This window comes from Tiliqua scincoides, chromosome 3, assembly GCF_035046505.1.
Source record: "Tiliqua scincoides isolate rTilSci1 chromosome 3, rTilSci1.hap2, whole genome shotgun sequence".
Taxonomy (NCBI): Eukaryota; Metazoa; Chordata; class Lepidosauria; order Squamata; family Scincidae; genus Tiliqua; species Tiliqua scincoides.
This window is the reverse complement of record NC_089823.1, coordinates 145,106,645-145,124,661: the sequence shown is the minus strand read 5'-3', so window position 1 is coordinate 145,124,661 and position 18,017 is coordinate 145,106,645. Positions and strand designations below refer to the sequence as shown.

At 42.4% G+C, this 18,017-nt stretch overlaps 1 protein-coding gene across 1 annotated transcript in view; it reads right to left on the bottom strand.

Moving 5' to 3' along the window:
* Positions 1-18,017, bottom strand: part of GRID1 (glutamate ionotropic receptor delta type subunit 1) — an 829,564-nt gene that overhangs the window by 9,958 nt on the left and 801,589 nt on the right. The window contains exons 14-15 of the mRNA XM_066620630.1: positions 16,164-16,330; positions 14,563-14,803 (exon numbers count right to left, since the gene is read on the bottom strand). Coding sequence (XP_066476727.1) covers positions 14,563-14,803; positions 16,164-16,330 — 408 coding nt within the window. The remainder of the gene's footprint in view (positions 1-14,562; positions 14,804-16,163; positions 16,331-18,017) is intronic.

The window sequence follows — 18,017 nt, the reverse complement described above, 5'->3', positions numbered from 1 at the left end:
CAGTTGAGACCTTGCCAATTCACTGATGGAAACCTTACAGACCTCTGAGCTTGTGTTCCTTATGCACAAGTATCTGGGTACTGAATCCTTGTCCAAGCTGTTTCATAACTGATCGGAGGGTGGTGATATCCAAATTGCTAGTAAGATTAAAGACAAGGGAACTGAGATCAGGAATGCACAGCCTCCCCTTGCCCCAATGTCCTTGGGCTTATCAAAATGCTTCACTTCTCTTGAAATTCTGCAGATGTTCCACCCAAAAAGAGACCTTTGCATTTGTTTTCAGTTAGATGAAATTCAGTGCAACTTATGAATGTATAGCATCCCCTTGAGAAATTTTGCTAGTATGATCCAGACTTTAGGCTGTCCCTTATATTCTTAACATGCTTTTTATATTTCACCTGAGGTGGAATCCTCATATTGGCTTCAAATGTTGCTTTAGAAGTATGAATAATTTAAAGAAAAATACAATGCTTGGGCCTGATTGATTGACTCCACAAAAGTCAGTACTTCCCCACAAGGCAGAAACTTGATATTGGAACATGTAACCCAAGACATCACATTTCTAGAAAAAGTTTGAAACAGGACATCTGTCTCTCCATCAAACTGGGAGAAAGGAAGTACACCTCAAATTAGTTAGCACATTAGCAGAACATAATATTTTACCTCATAAATGGATATTCTAGCACAGAGTAAGATAAGTTGCACATAGGATGAAATGCTGCCTTTGGAATTTCTTAGTGGCCCTTAACCTCCAAGTTGGGCACAAGTGAGTGAATTTACTCGTATACATAGATGGCTATGGGTTCCGTAAGGGTAGGGTAGGGCCCGTACATCAATGGTAGAGGACATGCTTGCATGCAGAAAGTCCCGGGTTCAGTCTGTGGCATAAAGCTCCTCAGGTAGCAGGGCTGGGGAAACCTTTTCTTGGGATGTTTGTTAGAGAGCCGTGCCATAAGCAGTACTGGGCTAGATGGACCACATGATCTACCTCAGTCCTACGGCTTCTTTGGTTTAGATAAAGTTCACTAGAGGAGAATGAATGACAACATATTCAGGGAACTGCCATGTCAAATGAGGGGTATTTTATATGCATGCCAAGGTCTTTGAAATGGTCTGTCTGGCAATGGCAAGTTGAATGCTGAGCGAATGTGCACATTGTGTTACCGGGAAATGCATTCACTAATGTTATAAGAATGGAGGGTGGACACATGGGAAGACTCAGGACTGCAAGCAAAGGATCATTTTTTAAATATTGGATTGTATAAATGCTCACCCTGGTTCTGAGACCCAGCCTCACCTCATGGGCAATCTCCAAGGGGGAACAAAGGAAAGGAAGGAGGAGGAAAAAAAAAAAAAAGGATCAAATAGCGTGGCTTGCAAGAAACATTAAATACAGCGGTGGAACTCACAAACATACCCCAACTCCTTAAAACCAATGGAATTCAGGAAAACATAATTGCACATTATTTTGGATTTTTTTTTTTTAAGAATGAGGGCCCAAATGTACAAAAAAAAGTGTATATGTATGCTTTGGGAAGGGAAAACACTTCCATGTTGTCCCGTGATTAATTTCACTATTCTGGATTTTTTCACTGAGCAATCATATCCATCCATCACTTGAAGCCATACTACTACATGAAATGAAAAACTAATTTTCAAATAGTTCTGGATTGATTCCAGTCATACTTGGGCTACCCTCCAAAGTACTCTTAGGGTCCAGTCCTATCCAACTTTCCAGCACTGATGCAGCCGTGCCAATGAGGCGTGAACTACATCCTGTTGTGGTGGGACACTCACGCACTCCTCCCCAATGTAAGGAAATGTTTGTTCCCTTACCTCAGGACTGCATCGTAGCTGCATTGGCGCTAGAAAGTTGAATAGGATTGGGCCCTTACTTGAAAGCAAACCCTACTGAACTAGCTCACTTTTGAGTAAACATGAATTGAAACATGCTGCAAGTCAACCAGAGTAAAAACTATTCACACCTAAAATTCATTCAAATTAACCAAAATCTGGTTTTACCTTTTTATGACTTGGCGTGAAATTAAAAATGATATGAACTGTTTTTTAATTTTTTCCCCAAGTTAGATTTTGGAGTTTTCTTTAAAAAAAACTGTACACTTTCACAGCTGTCCATGAACAAATTAATTTAAAATATTTCTTATTTTCAGTTCAACCATCACATCAAGAACATCCCAAAGCATTAAGACTGCTTAATGGAACAGAAAGGAACTGGGTGACTGATTTTACTGGAACCTACATTTGAAAATATTTGGGTATTGTGGAACAGAAACATGGTTTGAAAATAATATATGCACACATTAGAGATAAATAACATTGGTGCCACATCAGGGTCAGTTTTTGTGGAGGCTTAGGAACCCTGCAGACCATTGAAGGCAAATGTAAAAGTAAGAAATGAAGTGTTGTTGGGGGAGGGGGTCAGATGCATGTTTCTGCCAAATGGTTGGAGAGCCAGCAGGTCTGCTCTTTTCTCTGGAAAAGATAGTATTTTTGAGCAAGTCACTGCTGCAGTCACAATTAAACACAGTGCCTTTGATTAGCATTCTCAGGTAGATTTCAGCCCCAGGACTGGAAACACACTTAATGAGTTTTATAAGATTGCTGTGCCCTGCTTGCACTGTGTAGTGACTTGAAGGCTTCTCTGCTTTCTCTCACATTATGGAAAACTTTGCATGTCCAAGCCAGCCGTTTTCAAACTTCATCCCATGATGGAACTTTTTCCCAGTCAACTTCTCTGCTGAATAACCATGGCACATATTGCGCGGGATTCTGGGTCATGTTCTAAAGCAGTGTTTCTCAATGAGTGGTACCACTGTTGGGACTTGAGGTGGTGTTCGCTGGTTGGCATGGGGCCCCCAGACCCCCCTGCCTGGCAGCAAGACCACCTTCACAATGCAACAAGTAATGATAGGAGGCTCGGCTTGGCGGGCAGAGCTTCAGCGTGCACTTTTTGCACACTCAACAAAGTCCTCCCATCTGCCCTCAGCCTCTTACCAGTGTTTGTTGTGTTATGACATCATCACCAGTCACTTCCAGGGGTACTTCCTATTGGTGGACCATGCAAAGTGGAACTGTGGGGGACAAACATTGAGAAACTCTGTTCTAGAGTGCAGACAAGCTTCAGATGACCTCATAATTCCCTGGAATACAGTTTGAAAACCATGGACCAAGGCAAGCGTCCAAAAGCCAATTTGATTTCCAGCTTGAGATATCCTGAGGCTCCTTGCATCTCTGTTTCATACAAATTCAAGTCAATGAGTTAAGAACATAAGAACAGCCCCACTGGATCAGGCCATAGGTCCATCTAGTCCAGCTTCCTGTATCTCACAGTGGCCCACCAAATGCCTCAGGGAGCACACAAGACAACAAGGGACTTGCTTCCTGGTGCCCTCCCTTGCATCTGGCATAACCCATTTCTAAATTCAGGAGGTTGCACATACACATCATGACTTGTAACCCGTGATGGATTTTTCCTCCAGAAATTTGTCCAATCCCCTTTTAAATGCATCTAGACCCGATGCCATCACCACATCCTGTGGCAAGGAGTTCCACAGATTAACTACACACTGATGTAGTTACAGAAGGGCTCTAATTCATTCCTTCCCTGCTGTCAGTTACAGGCTTCCAAGACTTCAGACAGATTGAACCAATTGGAAACCCACACACCACATTCTTCACCCACAGCTATCCTCAGCAATAAAGGCACTGGGCTCAGAGTCTCAAATTGGAAACGTATGACTACAAACTGTTCATTCTGTTATCATGAAAATGGTCAGGATAATGGCCAAGTTTTTATCATCTTTTCAAACTCTTTTTGGCACAGTGGATTTTGAACTCCATCTGGAAGGAGTTCAAAAGCCAATAATAGTTTGTATCTTTATGCTGGTTGTTTTAAGCAGTCCCTGTATATCAGCTTAAGAGGCATTTTAATATTAGTTTGCTAAAAAAGAAAAAAAATGTATGCAACTTTCTTATTAATCTGACATCTTTCTTTTTTAGTGTCAATGCAAATCTATTTTGTGCCCAGTGCAACAAGATCAACTGCACGATCAAGAGACTGACTGACCATTGTTGGGATTGTATTTGCTCCTGAAAAGTTAGTTATGCACCAAGAGTCTTCTTCTCATTTCACTCTGTGACATGGCAAAAAGAGTCTGCTGCATCAATTCCATGTGTTGATTACTAGGGGTGAGCAGAACTAAGTGGTTCGACTCTGAAAAGTTCTAGAGGAGAGAAGATTGATTCGATCCTGCTCTGTTCAATCTCAGGAGGGGATGGTGAAATGTGGAGTAAATTCCACCATTCACTATGGGCATATGTAAAGAGATGTAGTAAAGTTTGGCTTAGATGGGCATTTAACAAGCAGTAACTCACTACAGTGTAGATGTAACCACTCAATTAGCCAGTCATGTGTAGTATGTTGCCAAGTGGTGAAGAGGAATTCCCAATGCGCCTGTTTATACAAATTCCTGATCATGCATGAATGTGTAGTTAGGCATGGTAACTTTTACACAAGGAGATCTCTAATGGAAGTAAAAAGATCCAATGGAATCTACAGCTTCTTTGCTTTGGGGCAACTTGTAAAAATCTGTGGTTGCTGTTATTGGAGTTGATCATACATTATACACCCCCCAACCAAGATGACACAATTCCAAGCGAATTCACCATCCAGTAAGAAAACTTCCTTGTCTGATTCCCATTGGGTGGAATCCAACCATGAGCTTGTGTCTCATTAATTTAAATGTGACCTCTACGCTCTGAATGTTGTCCAGTAATTTCAATGGGATTAACAGCCCAATCCTGAGCTGCCCAGGTTGCGGGGCTGTGGCGGTGCCGAAAATGGCTGCCGCTGCATCCTGAGCACCCCAGGCAGCCGCTGGCAGGTCCTCGGGAGAAGGGGACTTTTGTCCCCTTCCCCTGGGTAAACGGAGTAGTCCCACAATGGGGCTTCTCAATTCACCGCCAACCAAACCCACCTCCCTCCCTCCCTGCGGCACGCCTCCACCCCTTCCTCTCCTCACCTCCCCTGCAAGCCTCCTCCCTGCTCTCCACCCGCCTCCCCCCTTCCCAGAACGCCTCCCCCCGCCTCCCCCCATGTCTCCACTTACCTCTCCGCTGCTTGGCAGTCCGTACAACTGCCGAGTGGCGGAGCTCAGGCGCCCGCCTGGCACCAGCTGGTGCTGGGCTACCACCAGCGCTCATGCGGTGCTAGGGCCCACAAATGTGCCTTATGACACATCTGCAACAATGTGCGCTGGCAGTAAGCCAGTGCACTGAGCTCAGGATTGGGCTCTAAGTCTTTTCAAATCCAATTTTTTTTTTGGGGGGGGGCAATGCTGAGTTCATCTCTATGTTGTTTATGATTTGTGTGGTCAGATGAGATTTATGTTTTATGTATACAAAACTACAATCCTGAACACCGTTATTAAAGCTGAGTTCTTGTCTTCCTGTAAAATATATATATATATATATATATATATATATATATATATATATATATATATATATATATATATAAAGTTCAGAACATTACATTACTTTTCATTGCATTTAACCTTTGTCATCCTCTGCTTTGTGTTTTGGCAGCAGTGGACAGGCTGACCATGTTTGTTGCTTGATAACTGCAGTAGCAGGTGCTGGCTTGCAGGTGTGATAGAGGCATCATAACTCAAGCACCACACACAGAACATTCATAACAGCTCATGGAATCGTAGATGAGATGCTTTTCAGTGGAGTCAGTTACATATTTAAGGTATGAGTCCTCTATCATGGGCTGCACAATTCAGACTGAAACCCTAGGCACACTTACTTGCCTTACTTCTGAGTAGATGGTCACTAAGTGATCCCCCAACGCATGGGTGAATTGGCCCTACATATGATTAAGTTGGTACATCCTTGTGCAGTAAGTTTCAATCTGTGTGCCATGGCACATTGTTGTATCACAAATGGTCCACAGGTGTGCTGTGCCAGTTTGGGGGAGGGTCAATTATTAGTAGGGTCTTTGGGGGATGTGAGACCCCCCTACTAGCAGCATGGTGTGACTTGTCAATTGTAAAAAAAAATGGTGTGCCTTAACAATTTTAGCGTCTTGTCAGTGTGCCATGAGATGAAAAAGATTGAAAATTGCTGTCCTTGTGCATGACTGTAACTTGCTTTGGAAAGCTTACTGCTACATTAATACAGATGGAATTACTCTTCCCAATTTTGAACAGCCAGTTTTGCCTTAAAAAAAACCTACCACTCTGCTGCACTGTTCTGCCAGTAGTAGAATTATTTATTTCCTCCTTAACATTTATTGCAACTTGGAGTATAGTACAGTGATACATACAGATGGTCATTTGTATGAGAATTTTTAGCAAAAAGGTACAGATCTTTCAAATATGTGATTGAAATACAGAAAAAAAACATAAAAAGCATTGTAAAATGTAAACATACAATGAAGGGGGAAATATAACAATTCAATTTTCATGTGTTTTTCCTTCACATGGAGTAGGGAATAGAACTGGAGAAGAAATAACCATAAAAGAATGAAAAGGAAATCAGGCAAATGGAGGGGAGAGAGAGATAGAGATAGAGAGAGACTGATATGACATGGAACAAAAGAGGCAATAGTCTAGGGCAGGGGTGCCCAAACCACTGCCCGGGGGCCACTTGCGGCCCTTAGGGACTCCCAATCCGGCCTGTGGGGAGCCCCTAGTCTCCAATGAGCTTCTGGCCCTCCACAGACTTGATGGAGCCTGTGCTGGCCCAGCATAACTGCTCTCAGTGTGAGGGTGACTACTCAACCTCTTGCATGAGCTGTGGGACAAGGGCTCCCTCCACTGCTTGCTGCTTCACGTGTGTGATGCAGCAGTGGCGGTGAAGGAAAGGCTGGCTTTGCTTTGTGCAAGGCCTTTTATAGGCCTTGAACTATTGCAAGACCTCCATTCATTCATATAAGTTCCATCTCTAATATATTCATTTATGTAAATGTATTCAAATTTGAAATGGAAATTAATTCCTTTTCCCCCGGTCACAGTGTCTGAGAGATGATGTGGCCCACCTGCCAAATAGTATGGACACCCCTGGTCTAGGGAGAGCATACACAGATCCCCAAAGAATTCAACTAATAAACTACACTGACGGGGTTCAAAGGTTCCAGTTGCTCTGATTGTATCTTGGACAAGATACATGTTTAAGTATAATGGATCCTGAACACCACTGCTACCGTTATCAGCATACTTGAATGTTATTTATAAATTCTCAAGAAATGAGCATTTTAAAGGATGGGTTTAACTGTTAAACTACCAAGATCTACAGCCCACATGATGTATCTGTTGCTGGACTGTGTCTACTTCAGACAGTAGGTTGGGGATTGAATGTTTAAATACTATTCATCTGCTAACTTCCATCCTGCAGGTAGATAATTCCAAAGGGCATGCAAGTATCAATGATCATTGCAATCAATCGTTGCAAGTATCAATGATTGTCGCAATTAAGAAGTCATAAACTTAATGATTTCTTTCCTGAAAAATAGTATTTCTAGACATATATGCAACACGTCATATATGTGTCGCATTCAACTCATTACAATGCTAGCATTTAGGTTCTTTAATTTATAATTTATTAAGACTGTATTATTACTGTGTATTAATTTCAGTGTACCCTGAAATTGCTGCTGTTGTTGAATTGCAATTTAAGATCCATAGATACTGAATCTACAGTAGGCTTCTTTTTTCCACTGACTCTAAAAGTGCTTCTAAATTAAAAGGGTTTCAGAAGCAGATGCCACTGAAACAAGTTTACGGGCCAATCCTACAGGTCATTTACACCACTGGAACAAGCATTCTGGTGGTGTAACATGCTTTCTGGCAGTCACAAACATAACATACCAGAGTGCGCAGGCTAGACATTGCCAGAAGTGGCAAGCAGCTGGCGCTGTGCAGCAATAGAAACAAGAAACCTGCCACCTCAGATATGACTGCACAGGGGCAGGTGGGGGGCAGGGAGGGGGTGGAATGGAGCAGATGGAATGGGGAGGTGACGGGAGTGGGGAGAAGGAATGATCAGGAAAAGGAAGGGGTTGGTTCAGCAGCATCCGCTGAATCTTCACTCCCCCCCTCGCTCAATCTGCCTTCATGGGTCCACAGAGACTTGTGCCAAGTATATCACTGGCACATGTCCAAGTAGACCCACCAGACCAGCAGTGGCCTTTCCAAGGAGGCATCTGGAGGCCAAAACATACTTGCATCATGCAGAAGACACCACATTGGTGCCACTTCATAGCGGTACAGAGAGTTAGGTAGGATTGGACTGCCCAACTCTAATAGATGCTGTCATTTTAAATAATAGCATTTCGCCAATGATAGCAGTTCATATTCAGCATGGAAAACAAAAAGGCCTCATGATCTTGGCTGATTTGTTGATCTACAATGAATATTGTCCTATCAGAGGAACTGCAAAGATGGACTCTCAGTGCCCTTACCATTGTTAAAGACTTATATCAAAACACTGGCATTTTTAAGTGCCCTTCTGTCATAACCCAGTGGATTGGGGACATTTTAATGTTATTAGAATTTGAACAGATGGCTTACAGATAATTGTGCATGGACATAGTTGTGGGAAGCCATTTTCAGATGTATATGCATAGTATATTTACTGTTTATGGATTAAGAATAACAGGTTGAGCCTACTTATTCATGGATTTTATATCTGCGGAGCTGGCTTAATACAGGTGCCCTGGACCCTCATTGAGCCAGATTTGGCACAACCTGAATCCTCTAGAGGTTCTTCTGAGGCACACAGAAGCTGCAGACTGCCTTTACAGGCTTCAGAATGGCCTCCAGAGGTCCTAGAAGACTACTTCGGGTTTTTGGTTGTGTGCAGCCTTTACGAGCCTCAGAAAAGTCTCCAAAAGCAGTTTTCTGCGAAACTGGAAATGGTCTTCCAACACTTTCAGGAGCTTTTCTGAGGCCTGTAAAGGCCACATGCTGCTGAAAACCAGAAGTACTCTTCTAGGACCTCCCGAGGCCATTCTGAGGACCATAAAGGCATGAGCAGCCTCTACTGGCCTTAGAACAGCTCTGGACATGACTGGAGCAAGGCTCTGGTCGCCTTCAGAACTCAGGGGGACTCCAAAAACAGCTGATTTTGTTATCCATGGTTTTCGATATCCAGAGGGGAAGGGGAGTCCAGGAACGGAACCACTGTGGATAAACAGGCTCCACCTATACTGAGTACACTGCTATAGATGTTTCTGTTTTTCATATGCAGTATTATATATACATAATATTAATACTGCATACGAAAAACAGAAACATCTATAGCAGTGTACTCAGTATACTTTCAGTATATTAGTATTCTTTCAGTATATTAGTATACTTTCTCAGTATACTAATACTGTATATTAATACTGTATACTAATACTGTATAAAGTATACTCAGTATACTTTCAGTATATTAGTATACTTTCTCAATATACTAATTCCCCCCCTTTTTTTAGGCCATTGTACTTTTATTTCTTTTTCACTAATAAAAGGGGAGGGCTTGAATTTTCCATGGCATAAAAATATTCCCTGTACACACTCACAAGTAGCACATCAAGCAGAAGGTTCTAACTAGCCTTCTCCCTGACTTGCAGATTTAAATGTGCCAGGAAATTTTGATGTGAGGAAATTTTGATTCAATCATTTGATCTTCCAACCTGCAGTGTGAAGTGGAACAGTCTAACGTGGGATGCATCACGCGTATAAAGTTTGTGTAGCTTGGCTCTGAGGGCAAAAGATGTTTAAGCACAACTGTTTTGAGGTAGGTTAGAAGATAAGCTTCATGATCCCTGCATGCAATATAATTCAGGCAGATGCACTGTACGGGAAGGTAAGGCACAGAATATGTAAAGCCAATGACCTCAAGGGAAACAGGCACTTGAACCTTCCTGTACTGCCAGAGGATGTGCAGCAACACTGCAAGAAAATACCATCTTTGAAAGCCAAGTTCAAGCTGGAATTTTGTGTGAATTTCATAAGATATTAGCAGGAAAATGAGTGAAGGCACAATGAGTGAATGACACAATGCCATTAGGTTAGTTTCTACAAAATAATATCACCGTTGGTCTTTAAAGGAGGACAGCTAAAAGGAAGAAGGCATCCTAGCTGAGGGTTTTTCACATGGTCTGAAAAGGAGCTGTTAGGCAAACACAACTTGCACTGGGATGTTAAAGAACAGCAGCTGTCCTATCAAGATGAGTTCATGGTTCTCTCACAGACAGCTGTTTTCACTATCTACCCAGCAAGACAAAACAAAGGCACACAAAAAGACAATGGAGATTTAGTATGACAGCTCTAAGTACTGTACTGAAAAGAATAGCATTTAAAGGTGTCCCCTATGAAATTTCCTTTGCTATATAACTATTAATTGCAACACAGGAAGGATCACTGAATAGAGAAGCACCTGGGGAACAGCATGCTTTAATTTGTCAGAAATGGGTGTGTTACATCAAATGTATAAAATAGCATGTGTGAATTACCTCACAAGTGTTTGTTTTGATAAATACACTAAAAAACAGGTGTATGCAAAACAGGCACTGCTCTGGCCACTCACACAAATGGAAAGAAATAGTGCTTCCAAGTGGAGGATCCCAAGGTTGCTACCTGCCCCAGGGACTGTCTAGAAAAAACCCAGTTGGATCTGCACACTTACACATGCTCTAATCTACTCGCAGGGTTCCCAACTAGCACAGGATTCACCACAAGGGCAGGGTCAGCGCTGCACATTTGTGATAGAGATGCACATGTGCAACTGTCTCAGGTAAGTAACCAAATGATTATAACCAAAGGTTGAAAAACTATGTACACTTACACAGGACTAAGGGCCAAACTAGATGTGACAGGAGAAATCCAGATCTCTTCCATTTTTTAGTAAGCAAGTAAGGTGTGGATGTGCCCCCTACTCAGAATTAGGCCACAGTGGCTATTGGGAGAGGGAGTTTAACTCATTCCCTTGCACCATTTTTTTAATCATTTATCATCATGTAATTAAAATTACCCTTCTCCCAGCTACTGTATGCCCTGTAAGAAAAATCCTACTGCAAGCAAAATGGCAGTTTTTGAAATATTAATCAGTCTTTTCCACTTCCCAGCACCTCAGCCCTGATCTAATTCCTCTCCCTGCTCACCTATGAGTTGCATCGAGTTGCAGCCCAAGTTCCACTAAACCGTATGGCACATGTCCAAATAAACATGAAGAAGATTGGAAGAAAAAGCCTTTGGTTCAACTTAGCTTAGTAAATAGTTCACTAATCTGCTGATTAAGCTAGCTACATTTTTCACCCCTAATATGCATTTATGTCTGTCCTTTGGTGTCTGTTGTCACCCATTTTCTTCTTGTGAATGAGCTCATGATTCTGTGGGCAACCTGAACAATCTGTTTTGGCTAACTGGGTAAAGACACACTGTTTCAAGAAATGCTACTGTTATATATAGCAGGGAGAGAGTAACTGTCTCTTTCTATCTCTGCATAGTGTCTTTTCCAGAGACACTATTTGTCTATTTGCTAGTGCTTCTTCTGCATCATTTTAGATTGTGAGCTCTTTTGGGACACAAAGCCATATAGTTATGTGATTTTCTCTGTAAACCACTCTGTGAACTATTTTTGTTGAAAAGTGGTATATAAATATTATTTTTCAACCCAAAAAAGCTGCTTTTCTGAAAAATACACTGTGGAGCTACATACAAAATGACCCTTCTCGTTTGTACAAGAAGAATGATACACGGTCAGGGAACAAGTTGAACTGACAAACGGGGAGCAGAGACAAATGAGATGTTAATGACAAACTGTATTATAGACTGCTTTCAATGTATTTTAAAAGCCCATTTGCTAGATTAGTGTACATGTGTTAGGCATGTCAATTACTGCAATTCCTCTGGCAACGAGAAAAACGAAAATTAGAAATGATGGGCCCCGAGTTCTTCCCCAGTTGAGATACAGTTGCTCCTGTAAACCTCTGGTGCAAAAAACATCTGTTCAAGTTTAAAGAAAGTTCAAGTGTCTTGATGTCTCAAAGACGCCCAGAGATGAAGCTCTGACTGATTTTAATTGATGAAAACAGATGCTGTCTTTTTGCAAGTTACAGCTAGGATTGGCTGATTACTATTGCTTTGAAATACTCACAAGGGAAACCTTTGATAAATGGGCAATTTCAAGCTCTTTCTTTAAGTTATTTTTTTTAACTAAAAGCCAATTATTTAATTCTGCAAAGTATTATTTTTAGAAAGATACAAGAAGGAAAAACATCAACCAGTTATGAGGCCTGAATTATTTCTTGTGTTATTAATGAATGGGATAAAGATTCATTCATCTGTTTACACAATTAAAAATAGTTCTGTATGAGCCATTTAAGAATAGCTGCCTTCTTTATTTACTCTTCCTACATTTTCTTTGTGAGGCATCGTCTCCTCAGATGAGTTACACAGGAAGACATGGGGACCTCCCTAGAGTATTTTACCGCTGTATTTTGATGTCATTATTTGCAACCTATTCCAGACTGTATTAGCCATAAAAATGGCTTCATAAAAATTCACATCCTAGAATGTAGGTAATCATCTCTCCATGGTGGGTGGCAGGAACCTGGAAAGGACCCTACTTCAGTCGTCATAAACAAACCTTTTGGCAGCCCAATTTAAACAGTGTACTTTCTGAGAACAGAGGATATTAGGCTTGCATAACTTGTGACACACCAAGCCAAATAAAGCCCTTCAGCTACATCTGGTTGCCCATCAAGGTATCAAGAAACGTGCTGCTGCTACTTGGAACTGAAAAACTGGGAAGTGGTTTATCAAGCTACTGGCAGGTCACAATTCATGGCTTGTGAGCTGTAATCAGCATGGTGGGTCACTAGTTGTACATGCCTGAGTAGCAGGATGAAACAAAATATTAAATTGTTTCCACGGTCTAAACCAGGGGTGCTCAATAGGTGGATCGCGATCTACCGGTAGATCACGAGGCAAAATGAGTAGATCGCGGAGTGCTGACCCCCCCTTTCAGGTGCCTCTCGGTGGAAACGCTGGGAGTAAGGCCCATTGTACTCAATGGGGCTTACTCCCAGGTAAGTGTGGCTAGGATTGCAGCCTCACAGCCTAATCCTAGGCATGTCTACTCAGGAGTAAGTCCTGTTATACTTGGTGGGGCTCAAGGTACACCAACATACATTGTACACATAAATGTTATATGTTATGATGGCGCGGACATTGTAAAAAAAACTCTGGTAGATCTCCGGGCCTTGCTGGGTTTCAAAGTAGCTCTCGAGCCAAAAAAGTGTGAGCACCCCTGGTCTAAACAATACAGTGGACCTGCCGATCCACGGGTTTCATATCTGCAGATTTAACCACCTGTGTATAGAAAGGGTCCACAGTTTCTCACCTGGAGCCTCCAGAGGCCTCCTAGGTCTTGCCAGGCCAGTGACCTACTCTATGGCCCTCCACAGCCTCAGAATGGCCTGCAGAAGCCTCTAGAAGCTACTTCCAGTTTTCAGAGACAACTTCTGGTTTGATGGAAAGTAGCTTCTGGAGGCTTCTTTGAGCCATTCAGAGGCCTGTGGAGGCCAATAGAGTGGGTCACTGGCATGGCAAGACCTGGAGGCCTCTGGAGGCTCCAGGTAAGTAATTGTGTGAGCCTCAGGAGTGGACCCCATCTTGGATTCCTTATCTGTGGGATCTGGAACCAAACCCCCACAGATAAGGAGGGCCCACTGTATAGTCTATTGCTGAAAATGCATGTCATCAGATGGCAGTATTATTGTTTCAGTGGCAAGATCCAGAGGTGGGGCTGTAGGTTCCAAGTGAGACAAATAGAATGACAATTGCTATCACTGGGATATGAAGAAGAATATATTCTTATACTTCCAAACTGGGTGCTTAAACACAAAAATCAGAAATACAATAGGCGGCCCTTGAAGGGAAAATAACACATACTGGGTAACATGACACACGGAGTGTTGTTTGCATAACCTTGTGCAGATGTGTGCCAACAGCACCAACCCCACAATTCCCCTAGACAGCCATGCAGACAAACGAGTGCTATGCATGGATTTCATTTTTGAAGGGATCAGAGATGCTGAACCTGTGCATTTAAGGCATCCCTAAACATCCTTGTCTGTCAGTCTTAATTGAGGGGCCAAGGCATGGCACCTGAGCTACTCTCTTACCCCTAAAGATGGTCTCTCCATGGCAAGGTTGAGGCACAATGGTGGGGCAATGTGGGAATGTTTGCAGTGCTGCTGCTGCCCAGGCTGTATCTGCTCTATAAATAAATACAGGACTTTAGTCGCCAGAGCTGACAATTTGGTACTGTCCATAAAAAACAAACATTAGGGATTTTTTTAAAAGGAAATATATAATTTTTAAAAAAATTTTTTCAATGTTATCACCAATCTTAATCCTGTGAACTGAGTTGTGTGAGAGCACCTGGAATTTCCACAGCTTTTACCTGCTCTCTTTCTTTCTTTCTTTCTCAGTGTGAGTTTTATGCTGCCTACTTTTAATTGTGATAAGAATAAAAGTTATGGACCTCTTTCGGTGTCTCTTGATGACAACGATTGCTGCTCCACCACAACTCCAGGGCTGCGACCAAACAGGCCAAGAGCAGGCCTACGGCCAAGATGCAGAAGACCCCCGCAAAACTGTGAAGCTTCAGGGCCTTCCCATCCGTCTGTGCATTCGCATGGCTGTTCAGATCACAGCGTCCCATCCGTGGCCACCATTTCTCCTTGAATACATCCAAGTATCCAGCCTCTTGTAGTTCTAAGATCCTGCAGAAATTGTTTTGGGGGGAAAAAGCCCATAAGCATTATTTTCCTACAGGAAAGTCCTATCAAGAGGAAATCCTTGATGGAGAGAGTAAAAATCTACAGCTGAGAGGCATAATGGGTGAAGGCTCCCTCCCAAAAAACCTTCAGGTGACTGCTGAAAGCAATCCTGGAGACCTTAGGAGGGCCTCTAGAAATTGTTAACATTACATCACATCATGGGGGGGGCGGAAACATCTTGAGGAATACCTTCAGTCAGAGCTGGGAAGCAGCCCAATTCTAGCCAACTTTCCAGCAGCTGTGCCAATAGGGTGTGCACCACACTGCATTCTATGGTGGTGGGGCAGTCATGGATGCATCCTCAAGGTATGAGAATACTTGTTCTCTGGCCTTGGGGCTGCACTGCAGCTGCATCGGCACTGGAAAGTTGGTTAGGACTAGGCTGGCAATCATACAGGAACACTTGTCAGCTGGCCAGGGCTGGCTGCAGCTTCCTGGTGAGTGGCAAATTCAGGCGGCTGTATAATATCTGGAATGGTTCTTACTATTCCTACCCTTGACCAGGGTACAGCATTATCACCATATACCAGTGGTTCTCACACATTTAGCACTGGGACCCACTTTTTAGAATAAGAATCTATCGGGACCCCACCGGAAGTCATGTCATGACCGGAAGTGACATCATCAAGCAGGGAAATTTTTTAGCAATCCTAGGCTGTAATCCTACCCACACTTACCCAGAAGTAAGTCCCATTGACTATCATTGTTAAAAGCATATACAGAGTAGCTTGTTAAAAGTATAGGTCTGGAACATTTCCCCAAATGCAGTCACATACCATGGTAGCATCAAGTGTAATATGTTAAAAAAATATATTGAAATGAATGGAGACCCACCTGAAATTGGCTTGCGACCCACCTAGTGGGTTCCGACCCACAGTTTGAGAACACACTGCCATATACAGTTTCACTTAGATTAAGAAACCTCTCTCTTGCTGAACATATGATAGCCCTCTCAATGTTCTTCATTAATTTGCATCCATATCTTAAAAAATATGTGGCACTGACCTCACACACAGTCCTCCATCCCTGAACCAACCTTAAATGGGATGCGACACTGGGGCCACGCAACTTATCACACCTGTGAAGGCTCTTTCCTTCTTCTGCTCCCATATTCCCATAACTCACACAATTGTCACACAGGCTTTTAGGACCATGCTTTGGTCCTAAAGGAGTGACAGACTGAGGAAATATTACTAGAAAGATTCACCAAGAAACAGGTTGGGGAGAAGGCTCTAAACACTAGCAAATTGGAGTCTTAGTTCAATGTTGGTTCAATGATACAAACCAGACTATCTTGTATTACCTTTGGGAAAAGAGATCCCTGTAGGGACTGCCATGCTGGAGTGCTATCCCGTATCCTTTGCTACTGATGCTGTTTCCGATGACTGTCACAGAACACTCGTCGTCAGTCAGAGCTGCATATTCCACGACAGCAACATCCCACAAGAACGCATAGTTCCCTTTCTTTGCCTGTAAAAACATTCACCAAATGGGTACATTTCTCAGAACCTGGAAGAAACCATTTCTAGGTCTTACAAATATTTTGCCCCAGTGAGACCCTCCAAATCCACCTCCAATTCCTGTTTAAATGAAACATTTAGTACAACAGGAGACACACACAACTCTTCTTCAAAATTTCACTCACTCACTCACTCACTCACTCACTCACTCTCAGGGCCCAATCCTATCCAACTTTGCAGCACTGGGGCAACTGCAGTGCAGCCCTGAGGTCAGGAACAAATGTTCCCATACCTTGAGGAGGCCTCTGTGACTGCACCTCCAACACAGGAAGCAATATATACCCCATAGCCACAGCAGCACCGGCACTGGAAAATTGGATAGGGTTGGGCCCTCACTCACTCACACACACAAACCAAGAGATTTTCCTGATCTCATCAAAATTCTTTCCACTATCCTCAGATTTCTTGAGAATGTTTCACCTACAACAGAACAACAACAAAGTGAGAACAAAACTAAAAGGACTATTGCAGCTCAGCTGTACTTTTGAGTCCTCTCTCTCTCTCTCTCTCTCTCTTTGCACATCTCTCTTGTCTAGAACTAAATCCCAGTGTGACAGGCTAGAGAGAATTCTCAGAACATAGGCGAGCTTCTTCCAAATGCTCATTGATAAATCTTGTAAATACAAAGCCAATTCAGAATCGAGCCAAGAAGAATTTTCCCATAACTACTCGAACAGTGTGGAAAAGGTAAATGTTTTAAATTTGCCCTTTGTTATAGTAAAATGTTATTTACCTGTTAATTAAAAACTGTGGCATAATGTGCTCTTTCAAAGTAAAAATCAAACATGCCTCCAATTTTAATTCATAAAAAATAGTGGGCCTTGGCTACCAGATGTTTGGAAAAGACTGAGCTGTACAAAGAATGTGTTCTCCTTTTCAGTGGTGAAGGGACTACATTTTCCCACTAGTTTTACTTGTGGCTAATATTGACTTCTACTAGTACACACCAACACAGCTCACCTGCAAATGTCAGCCTTAATTGGGATTCCAAACGGGGACTGCATGCTGTGTGCATGATGAATGTAAATCATTTTCTTTAACATAAGATGTAAGAAATGTCTCTGGATGGGAATTCAGGGGGGAAAAGATGATCACTTCGCTCAGTTAAAGTAATCATTGACTTCCTAATGCATTTAAGTAATATTTTTTAAGCCTATAGTGAATGTACAAAGCACAGTGGAACAGATGGGCTGGAGAACCTAATGTGAATAAATGAGTAATCATAAACGCAGCCTTCCAAGGCTTTAAAAAACATTTAGATGGTTTGTGTTTTCTCATCAGGTTCAGAGGAGTGGGAATTCTGAATGTATTTATTACACAGAAGATCACCAGTAGCCCCAGTAGCCCATTAATCTATTTCTTCAGAGTGTTTCCTAAATTTGGTGCTGCGTGCTGCTATGGTTGGCCATTGACCAGGTGTTTCTAACATGACAGCACAAGTTAAGTTCTACTAGATGTCATGGAGGAGGTACTAGATGCACAACAGTCACTTTCATTTACCATAATGTCCAGTTTGGCCCTTAAAGGGACTAACATGCATTCCTCCCAAGGAACTCTGGAAATTGTGGCTCTGTGATTGGGGTTAGGAATCTCCAACCACATTCTTTGTACAGTCATTAAACTATAGTTCTCAGAAT